Source organism: Haliaeetus albicilla, chromosome 4 (assembly GCF_947461875.1).
Source record: "Haliaeetus albicilla chromosome 4, bHalAlb1.1, whole genome shotgun sequence".
Taxonomy (NCBI): Eukaryota; Metazoa; Chordata; class Aves; order Accipitriformes; family Accipitridae; genus Haliaeetus; species Haliaeetus albicilla.
In genome coordinates, this window is record NC_091486.1 from 53599722 (window position 1) to 53614686 (window position 14965).

Here is a 14965-nt window from a genome sequence, read left to right on the forward strand (position 1 = left end):
AATTGTGCATTCAGAAGAAAAAGGAATCACAGATGGAAACAGTGCAAGGAAGTGTTTGCATTTTTGGGGCACGTTGGCACACAGGAGGATACATTTGCAACCTTACCAACGCATTTTCAAAGATCATTTGGAACTTTAAGACATACACACTAAATCAGAGATGGGAAAGAGCAGGTACTACATGCACAAAAGAAACCCAAAGCTTGCGGGTGTCAGCTTGCCACATCTGAAAAACCTCCTTCCCTCCTGATTAGCAGTGTGCTAGCAGTTGCACAAATAGGAATTGTGTTTTGGCAGTATTAGCATCCCCTGTCACACAAAGAGATTACGTGGGCAGTAAAGGCAGGTCCCTTTTCTCTCCCCACCCTCACCTCCAGCCTCCTTTCTGCTAAATAATGATGGTGATGTAGTTAGTGCAGCGCAGATTCACGTCCTCAAAACTCCTAAATGCTGAAAGGTTTCATCAGCTGCGCAAAGCTCATCGACGGCTCGCGTGAAGCTGCCTGAAGTACTCTGCCTCCTGACGATAGTGTGGAGAGAGACAAATCAGCACTTTGTTTTGGGGCTCAGTGAAAGTCAGATCACTGGGTCAAACCCTGGCAGTGGCCAACCCCTGGGCGCTATTCTGTCGGGTATTTACATAACTTATCATAACGCAATCAGTTACGACCTACTCTACATGGAAATCTAATAACCACATTACTAAGTTGCCCGCTATTCTCCTCCTACCATTGAATCCTCCATGTATCAAATATTGGCTCTGTTTTTTCCTACAGAATCACAACCGACTTCCTAGTTTCTCTGTGCTAGGTCTCGATACTGACTTACACAATGCTTTCCGCCTAGTCTGCGGTGATTAAGAAGGTTTTGTGCAGGTTTAGGTGAATATGACATTCTACAAACGTGCACGTTTGCTGTCGAAACACACACTCTTACTAGACAAAGCTACGTACCTACTTTAAGGATGTTTGCTCTGTCACTTCTCTTACAATGCGACTGCCAGAGCACCCTGGGTTTAGGCACGGCTGTTAGACGCAGGCGCTCCGTTGCAGCTGACCCAGCTCCAACTCGCCAGCCTGAGCGATAACTTCAGCTCGTTCCAAGTCTCATTCTCACTGATATCCAAACTCCCCCAGCGTTGCGCCTTAGATGCACTAGAGCTGAAATACTTGAGCCTCAGTGTTGGCTCTTTGAAGGACCTGATGATTTTTCAAATCCCCCCTCCAAAAAAAAGAGCATTTAGTAATACAAAGGTAGCATTGAAGTCCAAATTCTCATCTACCCAAACTAATGAAGCAGTGATGAAATGTAGTTTCAGAAATCCAGTTATCTTCTCATCTAACGTTTTAGTCACTTTTCATAGCCACGTATCCTGGGGGACCACGGCAATCCCGTATCAATCCCGTGCTGGCCTGCTGGTGCAGAACACTGGAACTTGGGAAACTCTTTCACCAGCAGCCCGCTCAGCTGAGCCACGCCATGCGACGCCTGTGATGGCAAACACTTCCCCGGGCGCATCCTCCCACGTGGCAAGGCAGAAGGAGCATTTCATTGCAACTTCCCATCTCCAGGCACGCGCCAAGATTTTCTAGGGCTGCAGCCTAATTTTTTCTAGCTCTGGTCTTGCGAGAAGGGCCGTCTTCTGCTTTTTTCCTTTCCTTCAGGCCTCAGCACGGTTAGATAGAATTGACTGGGTGGCCAAATTGCATAGTAAGGTGGTTTGGTTTTTCCTGAGTCCTTCACATTAATCACGTAAAAAACAGACTTTAGACAGGGTCGCAGTAAAGCTCAGCCTGGCTCCACGATGCCCTATTTGCCAGCAGTGCTCAGCCCTCGGAGGCAGTTCGGCGAGACCCAAAGCACAACAATGGAAAATATTAGAAGCAATTGCAGCGACACAAATCGGGGATTAGAAGATACGGGTGTTATTCTTGGCTGTGCCCCAGATTTCTGAATGAGCCGGACAATTCCCTGCTCTGTGCTTCAGGCTGGCACATACAGAGTGGAAATCATAATAACCTACTTCCCAGCCCAGTGGGGCTGAGGGGCCCGTGCGTCTCCCTCCCCTACGCCTTCCAAGCCTTCTGCAACTAGCTCCTAATTCAGAGCGACAGAATTTAACGCAGTGAAATTTGGGAAAAGGGTAACGACACCGTTCTGGGAAACAGGAAAGAAAGGATAAATTACGGAAAGCATCACCTCCTTCTGCCTGAAAGGCCCGCCAATGGCTTTTGCGAGGATTTAGCAAGGCGGGATTCTCGGGAGGTTGGAGACAAGAGACTGATTTAAAAGGAAGAGTGACGGAGAAGAGCATTTCTCCTACAAGGGATGGGCTCACCGAAGTACAACACGGCCATCCTCTACGTGGACAAAGATGGTCTCCCAGGGGAGCGTACGTTAGAAGTTTAACCGGTACTAAGCTCAATCCCAGGCAAAAGGTTCAGAAGTTCAGTCAAAGCCTTTCAGCTGACAAAACAATGGGCCTCCAGGAGCCAAGAGGTGATGTACAAAGGAAAGCCAGCCTAATAGGGAAATTAAATTGTTAACCGAACACATTTCCTGCCGAGCCTTCCAACCTGTACGGCAAATAATGGAGCTGCTCCCCCCCCGACACCGGCTCAGCCGGCTCCTGCGTGCCTGTGCACGCTTGCCTGCGCGGCCGCACTCCCGGGGTTCTGCAGCGAGCCGGGCTCGGCCGTGCCTGCGGAGCGCTCTTTCCCTGCTCACCGGATGATAGGCTAAAGCTAAGCGGAGTTGGCAGGAAGAAATGCGGTTCAGCGCAGGGTAACTCGCTCTGGAGCCTTTTAATAGGCCATTTGTGACTCATAAAAGTTTCTCTTTTAATGAGGCGATTAAAATTCAACTGCTTTCTACTCAGCCCCTGGGAATGCTCGGAGGGGTTTTCAGCGTGTCTCCCACCTCCTCACCAAATGAACGTTAATTCTCCCTCTTTACCTAGGGCCAGGCTCTACCTCTGCCAGAGCTAAAAATCAGAGCAAAGCGTGATCCTAGCGAGGGCTGGATAAAAACTCAAGACAAAGACAACTTGGGACGGTGGCCGAAGCTTTAGACCAGCAGCTCAAGCCGAGCTCCCCCAGTAGCTCCACGGAGGAATCCGAACAGCAAACCGCACTGCGGTGCAGGGTGCCGGGCAGCGTGAGCCGCGTGAGCCCCAGCAGCCAAAATTCTCCGGCTGCATGACGGCCAGAGCTGGCTAAACCGCTTTTTGGCCGGGCTGCGCTCACTTAGACTGTTCCATTTCCTTGAGCTAGCTCATGAAAACTCGACTCGGGTATTTCCATCCCACTTGGCAGCAGAGCCATGCTCTCTCCCCAGCAGCAGTCCCAACCGGGACGCAGGTTCCCTGGTCTCACCGCTGTGCCAGCCTGAGCGAAGAGCCCGTGTTTTCCGCAGGAGCGTGCGGTTAGGGCAAAGTTGGCACTGGCATCTCCTGCCCAGTTCTCGGGCAACACTGCAACCGTGACAAGGTCACCAGTCCTAAACCAGTAACGGTCTCCTCTTTAGCCTCTGCCATACTTATCGCTCTGCTCGGTGCCCTTCTGCCTCACCGCATCATTTCTGAACGTGGCTGGCCCAAGAGCACAGGTCTGTTTTCTGCGGCCGAATGCCAGCTCTTCCATGCAGATCCAGAGCTATGGACTTGGTGGGACTCAGCTTTTCAAAATCTTCCGCTGGAAGTAGAGATCATGGGCATTACCAGACAGGCAGGCCCCTCGTCCCAACCAGCGAGGGTTTAACTGTGTTATTGAACTTACGTGGAATTTAAGTAGCATCTCAGAGGCCACTTGAAATGGAGAAGCTTAGTCTGAAAGTCAATCTATCAGTAATCAGGCAGGGAAAGGACCTGATGCCATGCTAAAAATGCAAAGGGTGTCTTGACTTCTGACCTTTTTCCTTCCCAAATGGGACTAAGCGGATGAATGCTTCAAGACAGAGGGCAATGGAAAGAAACGCAATAAGCCCTCACACTTCCTCTACCAGCAGAAGGGACAGGACAAAAAGCAGGCAGACCGCAAGGCAACCGGGCGCCCTGCCTTTACAAGGCGAGATCCGACAGCTTCAGGGGGTGTTACGAGCAAGCACAGCTGTCATGATTTCAAATGGCACAGTAGGAGAGGAACAAAGACGTCAAAAATTCTCTGAGACCCGTGAGGTCCGTGTGGAGCCATTAGTCTTCAGATCGCTTGGCTTCAGCGCCGTTTTACAGGGTGTTTCTATGAAATTTTCCATCTCTTTCCAATTTATTTGCTCCCAGCAGAGCCCGCGCACTCCAAGTCACTGCGTACTGTCCTCGCAGCTCTGTATTTGCCATTTTCTCACCTGTAAGTGCTTAGAGACACAAACCTGCGTTTTGGGAAAAGAAGCACAACCCTTCTTTTTTTGCTACAGACAGCCACCAACCCAGGCAAACAACGAGTACGCTCGGCACAGTGGCTGCAACGGGACAAGCTCTCTCCCTCCAGGCACAAGCGCAGGCTCTGAGAGCCCAAAGAACTCGACTGAACTGGTACCCACAACGGTGCTGGGACCTCCCAGTTCATAATGCTGTTTAACATCACCGTCACGTGTCAGACTGTATGTCATGTTCAAACAAGAAGAAAGCAGCAGGCCTTGGACGATTACACGCAAGTCTACGGTGGTGAAAATTTCCCCTACTAAAACATTGTATGCATTGGGTTTTTTTGTTTTTAAGGAAAAGTGATGAACAGTCCAGCATATGGAGCAAAGAGAGCCCTGCAGTGAAGAGATGCCAGCCTCCAAGGGAAAGCGAGATAAGGTGTCCTTACTGGAGTGATTCCACCACACCGTGTCCAACAGCTCTAATTAAGCTGTCAACAGCGATGGCCTTCCCCACCTTTGTACTCCTGGAACATGATCAGTGATCTCTGAAGACAGATAGGAAGGGCCACAAATCCCATTGACATATTTTGGCATAGCTTTGTTGCGTTCAGCAGAGCTATGCCAGTGAATGCAGGCTGACTCGCGATTGCTATACACAAAATAGAAAATCGTCTAAGGTACTTAGTGCCCTGGCTATGTTTCCCTGCCTCAGCAGTTCACTAATATTTACTGACTCATTTCCCCTGCCAGCCCTTCCTACACTCTCTTCTGGTCCAGAAGAACACGCTCGTACTAAGGTCAAGGCCACCAGCAGGAAAAGTCATCACACCCCTGCAAACCAAAAGCTGGGAGCCCCTCAGGACGAGGATTGAGTTACACAGAAACCAGAAGCGTTCCCCAGGACAGTCTGCAGATCAGGGGAGAAACTCCTGGCTCATCCCGCAGGATTTGCCTCAGTCCAGCCTGTGGGATGCTCATCCAGCTGCTGCTAGACCAGCACCAGCTGCGTGGGGGGGTTTGGAAACGGGGAGCAAGAGCCCCACGGCCCCACTTCAGCCACCTAACCAGGTAGCCGGTCTTCTGCTGCTCTCAGGGGATGCAGAAGATGATTCACAGAGCAATGTAACTCGAGTTTCTGCCCTGAACAACCTTCAGGAATTGCCCCTGACTGTGCAGAAGGCCCACAGAGATGAGGTCCCTGTTGTGCACGTTGTACTTGAGCTATAGGAACACCCATTTTTTCTGTCCCAGGAACTTAAGGTCACAGCCCGGTCCTGGTTTTAAAGTTAATGGTATTCAACCGGGTCTGACTGGCTGAAGGGAAACAAAGCCCCACGCATCAGAAACACACATGTCTCCTGGTGAATGTGTAACACAGAAGGGGTAACATTTACATTTTCAGCATCACAAGAGTATTAAAAGGACTTACAAGAAATCAAATATCAAAATAAAGATGTTAGAATGCGAGCTCCAGAAAGGCACTTGGAAATCCAACACACGCTTTCCTTGTGAGCTTATGCCACGTATGATCAAGGCAACCTCTGACCCTGGAACCTGAACCCTCTCTGCCATAAACACCAGTTCTACGCTATCACGCCAGTGACGCTCTTACTTTCTACTTTCTCCCTCCTGCCACGCCAAAATTTCTAGTGAAGTCATTTTAAGCCACCGGACCTCCCTCTCTTTTTTATTCCAGACCGACTCTGCAGTGAGCAGTCAGGCAAAGACCATTGCCCAGCCTCTGAGTGCTGGTCCCGGTGATGAGGATGATGAGTTAAGAGCGTGCCCTGAGCAGCTTTATTTCCTTTTCTCTGCTTCCTTCCTGGATGGAATTACTCACTTCCTCGGCAGGAAAAATCATTACAGGACGCACTTTTCTGAGTTCATCTGAGGTTATTATCTGCTCGCTGACAGTGGGTTATTAGGCATCCACAGAGTTTCCTCTGGCACAGTGGGGTTGCTCTCCTGTGTTGCAGGCTTTTGAATAGGAAGAATAAAGATTGGTTGGTAGACACACTTTTTTTTTTTTTTTTAAAACCTTTGCTTCAAGCATCAAAGCGCAAGGAAGGTATACGCAGCCTCTTTACAGAACAAAAGATGACTAGCTGTGGGAGACATTTTCCTATATTGTAGGTCAATTACAATCAAAAGCGCCTTTACAATGGAGTTGGACACGGCTAGCTTTCATTCCCTTGACAGCAAGGCAGGTCAGATCCCAAACGCTTTGCTGGTTCGCCTGCCTATTACTTAAAATGAAAGCTGCTTTTCTATGGTGAGGGTAGAAGCGCACCTCCAAAGCCTAATTCAGAAAAGATCAGAGCTCCTCTATGCAACTGGGCCGAGAATTAATAATATATCACGGGGAGCGTCTGCGATTCTGCCTTGATGGTGACATTTATTTCTACACATACGCTCAGATAAACCTTTGTTTGATTCAAGAGAAGATTCTACTTTGCTCTCAACATCTCAAAAGCAACGTTTAAAGTTAAATATTTCCCCAGCTGGATGTGGCCGCTGTGTTTAGGGGAAGGAGCCGGGAGCTACGCAGCATCTGCCTCCCATGTCAAGCAGTGCAGCCTGGAGGGGGAGGTGGGAATATGGGGCCCACGAGGATAATGCTGCCTCTGTCTTCTGCAATAAGAGCATAAAATCATCTTATATACTAATATTTGCACATCCCTAGCCTGACTCAGGCGCAAATCTGAATACATATTGCAGCTTCCCTGCACAGCTGGGAAGTAGATCCTCCCATGCCTGTTTTGCAGAGAATTACACTAGAGCAAACACAAGAGAGGAGGAAAGCCAGCCACAGAATCCGAAAGTCTCAAGTTCTGGCTCTCTGCTTCAAACCTTCTAAGTGCCATCACTTCACCTGTGCTGGCACTTTGCTTTGTCCTCTGAGGCTGATGCTGCGACATCCCTCGTGGGATCCCACCGGTCCTGAACCCTAATGCTCACCCTTTGGCTGAACGAGGGAGCAGACGAAGGGGAGGACTGCAGAGATCTCTAACCTCTGGCAGGGTTATCTCAAGTGCAGGGAGTCTTAGAAATAACAGAACTCGTACCTGACACACACACCTTTCCAAAGTAGTTGAGGAGTCGCGCCCCTTTACAAGTGAGCTGCTGAAGGAATCCCGCGCTCGGCTGCGGTTCGGGGTGAGGAGCGGGGAACGGCCAGGGAGCACATTCCAACCAGGGACCGCGCGCTGCCAGGCAAAATTCACTGCCTGCTGGAGCACAGCACTGAAGCCCAATTTCTCAGCCTGTGTGCAATTAGTCAAAGGCCGCCTCTTCCAAGGAAGCAGCTCTCACGAACGCTGAGTAAGACCAACTAGCCGGCAAATTAGCCATCACCAGCACGTTCAATCACACAGACAGCAATTACTGGCTTTTAGAATGAAAAGTCCACTCAGGGCTTGGATTACAGCTCTCCAGAGCTTCTGCCAATGGCACCATTTGAAACACCAGTTTGGGCTTGATTTTAAACGTTTAGTAGCATTTGGCAACCAGATAAATGAATGTGACTCTGAAAACCCTTTCATGCTGTGATGAGGAAATTCTCCAAAGACAGAAAGCAACACACAGCGCTTCCTGGGAAGCCAGGGAAGAATCCTTCTGACACACAGCTAAAATAAATAAAAATAAAAAACCAGAAGCAAACAACAACAAAAAAACCAGTTCTTTTAAAAGACATATTTATAGCATTTACTGCAGGACTTGAAATGAGCACCCTCAGCCAACAAACCAATACTGACAGCAGCAAACAAAGAATCTCGTCCAAACAGCGCAATACTTACGGTAGAGACAGCCGGCATCCCCTCCGAGCTGGGACCATCCCGGGCAACACCTGTATGTGGTCTGGTATTTCACCTTGTACACCTGCCTGTAGCCCGTGTAATATGTAGTTCTGAAACACAATGAAACGAGACACCACCCAGGCAACGTTAATTCCTGCAGAACGAGGAAACTGGAAAGAAGAGAAGTTGTAACTCTAACTGTGGATGTAAATAAAATGAGGAATTTGGTTTTCAAACGTGCTGACATTTTTTTCCACCCGGGCTAGCAATGATCACTGACGCTAAGCAAATGCTTCTTAATTTACTTTAATCGGGAACACAAGAGACTGGAGTGTCCAGGTCCTCATAACACCGCTGGCTCCTTTCTCCTTTTCTAAAGTATTTCACAGCTCTGAGCTCCTCTCCTAAACTACTTGTTAACAAAGGAAATTAAAATTTTAAGAGCAACAGGTATTTCAGTCCAGCTTTAGTGAGCATGAGCAGGTGTCTCCAAGGGGCTGGTAAGCTAAAAAATCGTCAGAATCCCAACGGGAATATCAAGCTACTCAAAAAGCTCTCCGTGCAGTTGTGTTTTACGTAGCAAGGCTGGTTAAGGCTGGTAGAACCGACTCCCTGATGGAAAGGGCTTTCACCTCCTCAGTTCTCCTTCCACTGCGCCCTGCAATAACCCTCAGCTAAACATCGACGAGCCCAGTGCCGCAGCCAGCACCACGCCGGCCGCGCCACACGCGTGACTACATCTCTCCCATCTTCCAGAAAAAGCTGGAAGCCCTCTCCAGCCCAGCACGGTACCGGGACGCGACGGCGCAGCCGCCTCGCCAGAAGCAGCGGCCGCAGCCCCACGCTCGGCAGGGCCAGTGCAGGTTTGGCAGACGATGCTGCACTCAGGCAGAAGCTGAAGGTCCCGTTAACAACTCCTACCTGTTACTTCCAGGGTGGGAGTTGGGGTACTAAAGCAGGGATTGATCTGAAGCATAAATAAATAAAAGCGACACTTCTTTCCTGGAAATGTGATGTTGTGTATATGTGAAAATCGAAACACGGATAAAGCTTCTGAAGCTGATTTTTAAAAAGCTCCTTTGGCAGAACATGAAACTACTCCACCAAAGCAAATCAGACAAATGACAACAAATATTTGGCACAGCAGATGTGTTGTACATGTCCACCGAAAATATTTATCCTAACTCAGTCTAGTTGTTTGATTTCATCTGAGTGTTTCTACAAAAACCCTAAATAACGGTGAACCATTTATTCCCATGAAGGAAACCTTCAGCTCCTCTTTGGTGCCAACCAGCATATGGAAGCACAGCTGAGAAAAATAAAAGCAGATACCAATTTTTTTGTACGAGCTGTTAACAAATGATGAAGGAAATACTTGTGTTCCAGAAGCAGCTGAGAAAGCAATTTACGGTCTCTCAGGCAACAGAACAGCCAGCGATCAGGCACACATCCATCTGGATCCTCTTGGTACCAAGGGCTATCCCCCAGCCCAGCCCAGGGCTTTAACGCGGTGGGCAGGGTGCATGAGGGAGCACAAGAGGACACGAGGGGTGCGGGCTGGTGCTAACGCAACAAGCGTTCACTGCATGGGCCGGTCTGGAAAACACCGTCCTTTTCATCCAAAGTGAGAAAGACTGCACGGCAGCAAGCGGCCTCCTCCCTCTGCCCTGTGTAAGCTCAGGAACGAGGAGGAAAAGGTATTCCGAGAAATAGTAATGTAGGAGGGCTCAGGACTAATCCTGGCCACCTTTCTGCCCCCAACAGCCCCAACCCTGCACAACCTCATCTCCACGAGCCTTGGTGAGCTTGACCGGACACTTCACACCCTTGAGTCAGCACAAGTGGGGTCTCAGGGAGATGCAAATATTTTGACAGCCTCTGTTGCCTGCGGATATCTGGATGCTGCAGACTGGAAAGAACCGCATAGGACATACTTTATCTTCAATGTTTCTGTTTTCTTTTGTGTTTTAAGGAGTCCCTGGCACAGAAAATGTTGAATGAGCCAGAACTAATGGAACCCAGGCTTAACAATCCTGCTGTGTCCTGCTGCTGAAAATCTACTGCCAGCCCCTCTGGGACAGGGCCATCGCTCCTCCAAGTGTCATTACCGAGGGCTGAGCAAAGCTACCTTCTGTCCTTACCTAATTCAGAAAAGTTACACAACCAGTAGCAAAACCAGCACGTTACCAGGAACTGCAACAAGTGCAGCCCTGAGGACGCTCAGCTCCTCCGCGGAGGAGCAGACGCTGGCTCCCTGAGCGAGCAGCGCTCCTGTCCTGGGGGTGCGGAGCAAGGTTTGTTATTATTTTTAGGAAACGTTGCAATCCAGCACTCTAGGTGCAGATACAAGTCCTGTAAAAACAAATGCTACTCGTTTTGGAAAGCACAAACTCAGCAGACAGGCACCCCCTTCAGCCGCCCCCCAGCCCTACCTGCCCCAGGCCATCCTCCCTCCTCTGCCCACCTCCCCTAAACTCCGCTTACGGTTTAGGCAGAGCAATGGGACTGCAGCAGTGCCTGCTGTGCTCCAAGCATGCCCGCGAATGTTAGGAAGATAGCTCTAACGCTTACGAACCCTGCATATCAGCGGCTCGTGCTTCAGCCCCCGCAGACCACTGCTCCTAACCAGGCAGCAAACACTGAGCACCGGGGCAAGGAAGAGCAGATGCTGGATTTTCCTAGTTGCATCCACGAGCTCAAAGGCACCGAGGCCAATTTCAGGCCAGCCCTGCAAGTGTCAGATCCTGAAGCTGTTCATACGCTTCCTGAGCCCCGTGCTGCCGGAGCTGGGTCCAACTGGAGCAGCTCCAGCGGGCGAGACAGAGGCTGCGTAGCATCCCCGTGAATGCCGAAACTGCACGCTCCGCTGCCCTCAATTGCTCAGCACAAGGGAGCTTGGCAGGAGATCTTCCATCTATCGGAATAAGCTTGCTGCGATGGGAACTCCCAAAAGAAGTTTAGAGTGAGGGGATACGGGACAAAATCGTGCCTGAGCAAAGTTCTGCTGATAGTCCTTTTACTGTCTGGCTTTTAAAATTCCTTGGGTGAAATCCCTCACAGCACCTCTAGGCTTCACCTTTGTATTTTCATCAGGAACGGAGTTTTAGCACTTGGCTGTTCCAATATTTATAACGAAGTGTGACAGAAAGTTTTTTCTTTTCGGTTCCTTGATTTACAATGTCAAAAACACACATTAAAGAACGAAAGGGACAGCTGGGTCTGAAGAGTTCCCAGCCTTTGAAGTAGAAGCAGACAGGGCACCTATCATTTCAAAGTCCTCTCTTAAAACATGGTCATAAGACGGACTCTGTTTGCTCCTTTATTACCGCTACATGGATATCATCACCAAGATAATTACTGGCAATTACAGGTTAGAAGGAATTCCTAAAGTCAAGACTTAAAAGCTGTCTCTAGTCCAAGATGCTTCTTTGAAACTACTACTATCATTATTATTTTGTAAAGGCTCGTAACTGCCTAATGAGGCCGGAAAAGCAGGTGGAGTACAGAAGAAGACTGGGCACGTTGCAGTTTGGCTGCTGTGTAGGTAAGAAAAGTGCATTCATTATTTGCACTGCTGCACATGTTCATAGCCCACCCTCTGCAGCCCCTCCTTGCTTGGTCTCCCAGCTCCCAGTAAAGGCCAGTCAGTGACTCAAGGGATACAACGATTAGCTGAACGACCACATCAAGTTTTGTGCTCGGAGTATATTCGAACTCCTTTCTTGTCCATGCAAGCCTAACTCTGCTGAGCTGTACGCTCTTCTGAGGTGGGCCTGAGCACTGTCCTGCTCACGGTGTGAAGGGAAGCCGATGACCCCGCAGGAAAGCCTGCTAAGCACCACCAGGTCAGCAGTCACCCGTCCTCATGGAGCATCGCTTGCACGGTGGCCACATTCATTATTTTTTTTTAGACCATGCACAATAAACCTCACTTGGACCCAGCTACTGCCTTCAGCTCTGTAAAACTACAGAGGCATCGAGATACCTCTGCTTTGAAGCCGAGACATCTAAAGATACAAGAACAATGCACGCGGTGTGATTACGTCATTTCATTAGCATGGCACGATCATAGGAAACAGATGTAGTACATTGTCAGAAGACTAGAAACATCTAACCACAATGACAAAGCTTCTTTCGAACAAAAGCGATACATCTTCCCATGGGGAATTCCTTAACAGCTTAAAAACTCTTAGCGTCACAAAGATGCCAGGTAGGGTCAGAAACCCCTCCAGCTAGATGCACATAGAGTTTACAAAATCTCTCGTAGTCTTCTGGTTTTAGCCAAGAAAAATATCTAATAAAATAGCTCTACTATTTACAGCTAATTTGTGGGTTCAGAGGCACGTCTCTCTCTGCACACAGCTCTCCATTTACATGGACCCCTAAACGAACTGCTTTATTGCCCTAACGCCAGACCCACTGAAGGCCAGGTACCAAGTGCTGGGTACTTTCTCCTCTCTCCCTGGAGAGCTGCCAGGGACTGAGGAGATCCACAGCCGTGTTGTCTGGTCACCAGGACTCCTCGGAGGGTACCAAGCAGTTACCGAGCCCGTTTCCCGTGCCAGACTACAGCCCGGGCAGCAGGATGGGCACACACGCGCGGCTCTTCCCAGCCCTCACCTCCTGCCCCCGGACCCTGCCGGCTGCGTGGCCGCCGCCGGCACGATGGGGTCTCCCCTTGGCAGATGCAAAAGTGAGCGACAAGCTCCCTTCGCCGCTGCTGCCGGCGAGAAGGAATCAACTTCCATCACGCAAGGAGCAAAGCAAGCTCGAAGGAAGAAGACGTACCTCCGCTCGTAGCCCGTGCACCACCGCTGTCCTCCGCAGTCCTGCTTCCACACTTTGACGGTGCGGGTAAAGGCCTGGGCGCACGGCTGCCGGTGCCCCACGATCGCCAGCTCCTGCTCCGCGCAGACGTTTGGCCTGGCACAGAGAAACAGAGGTGTACGGGGGTCTGCACGCTGCTGCGAGAAGGGCGCAGCGCCTCCACCGCTTAAACAGGCGCCAGCTACGGGCAACTTCATTTCCTTACTGAAAGAGCAGGAAGATCTTACGCATATACAGCGTTTGCCTCTCATTTAATGAAATCAGCGCACAGAAAAGAAATCTGCCAGGTCAGGCAGCCACAAGCAGTTGTCAAGTGCAGCCTATCCACCTCCCCCAAAAACTCTTGGATGTGATGCTCTTGGGAACAGATAGCGTGTTAACAGCATGGCACTGGCAGCAACAAAACATACAGTATAATCATATCATCTGTGTTTCTCAGAAGCATGTCATTAGGCCTTCGTGAATCAGTTAAACATTGGAGAACTACAAGGTGACCGTCACAAACCCGTATTCATAGATGGAAAATAGCCACAGAGAGAGGGGACACGTTGCGTAATCCCGCGCCATGAGTCGGTGGCAGACACGGGAAGCCTGCTCCACTCTGAACCCCATTCTTGAACCTCCAGACCCGCGGCCGGCGACGAGGCTCAGCAACAGTAACAGAAATTTACAGCGATATGGTTTTATAAGGAAGCTGCTGACATTTCGTACCTCTAGGTCCTGGGTTGCTCTACAGTCCACTTGAAAAATGCAGCAGTGCTTTTCCACTGATACGTTAAGGCTAAGTTTTAGCCTTAAAACAGAGAGGATGGATCAGAAAAGAGGCAGCAGCCTGCACAACATGGTAGTACAATAATTGCTGTCTGTCCATTCTGTCCGTTCTCAGTTAACAAAGGAAGCATAAGCTTTCTTTGCACCTAGGGGCCCATTTTTCCTGACTACTGTCATTGCGAGCACCAATGATAGCTGCATCTTCTGACAGCGTTTGGGAAGAAAAATTATTCTGCTACTAGAAATGATACATCATTTTATTAATACTGCTTTAAATCAGAATTCAATTTGCTGTCTTAGATGCTTTCTCACTCATTCAGAGCTAAGGGCTGCAAGACTAATTCCAGTAAGTAAAGTGAAAACATATAAATCAGTGAGTCAGAAAATAAGGAAAATACCATTTGCACTTACTTTCTTTTCTAATCCTACCTCTCCTTCACCAAATACGTAGTTTTAATTAAAAATGAAGAGGGAAACATTTGGCCCTGAGTTAATAAGTTATGAGCCATTTGTTATTTGGAACTGCTTCTGTTGCTTGCAATTCTTCAAAAGGGACCGAGAGTTTTCACAAAGGTACTTTCTATAAAACAAGTTAAACTAAATCATTTGGACGTGGTGAAGCATAGAGATCGCAGCTGGCATCTGACTGCTCCAAGACGTTCAATTACACCGCTGTTACAGCAAGCCTGGCAATGCCTTTGGGATTAATGGCTTGTTTCCTTCCCCCTCTAGCTTTGCTCTAAAATCCCCTCTCGTCGTCCCCACATGTGGCGACCGCCGAGCTGTTTGGCTTGCAAAGCTCCGCACACATCGCTTCACCAATACAACAGTCCCCGGCGCTAATGGAGACTGCCAGAGCAGCTCTTTTATTCCGTGAGTGTCTCCGTACAGAGAGAGCTGCAAGCTGATGCGGAGAGCGGTGTTTCCCTACCCCCGGACCTCCTCTGCTCTTAGCCTGCAGGCGCCTCACCTCCGAGCTGTCTGCGCAGCCAGAAACAGAACTGAAAGGAACCCCGAGGACGAGGTTGGCAGCGGCACCGTTTTGGTGTCATTTATTACAGCGAACAAAGGTTCTTGCGTGCCCCAAAGAGCGGTGGTGTGTGTAACGGGGACCGTCAGCAATGCCCTCTGGGAAGTGACAGCACTGCCCAGGCGCTGGCATCTTCTTTTCTCTGACACTTTGGCACACATCTCATCTCTAGTGTCTC

General features: G+C 49.4%; 1 protein-coding gene across 1 annotated transcript in view; it reads right to left on the minus strand.

Annotated features, from left to right (window-relative positions):
• Window positions 1-14965, minus strand: part of MEGF6 (multiple EGF like domains 6) — a 123030-nt gene that overhangs the window by 107265 nt on the left and 800 nt on the right. Inside the window, exons 2-3 of the mRNA XM_069782821.1 lie at window positions 12948-13082; window positions 8160-8269 (exon numbers count right to left, since the gene is read on the minus strand). Of these exons, the coding sequence (XP_069638922.1) occupies window positions 8160-8269; window positions 12948-13082 (245 nt within the window). The remainder of the gene's footprint in view (window positions 1-8159; window positions 8270-12947; window positions 13083-14965) is intronic.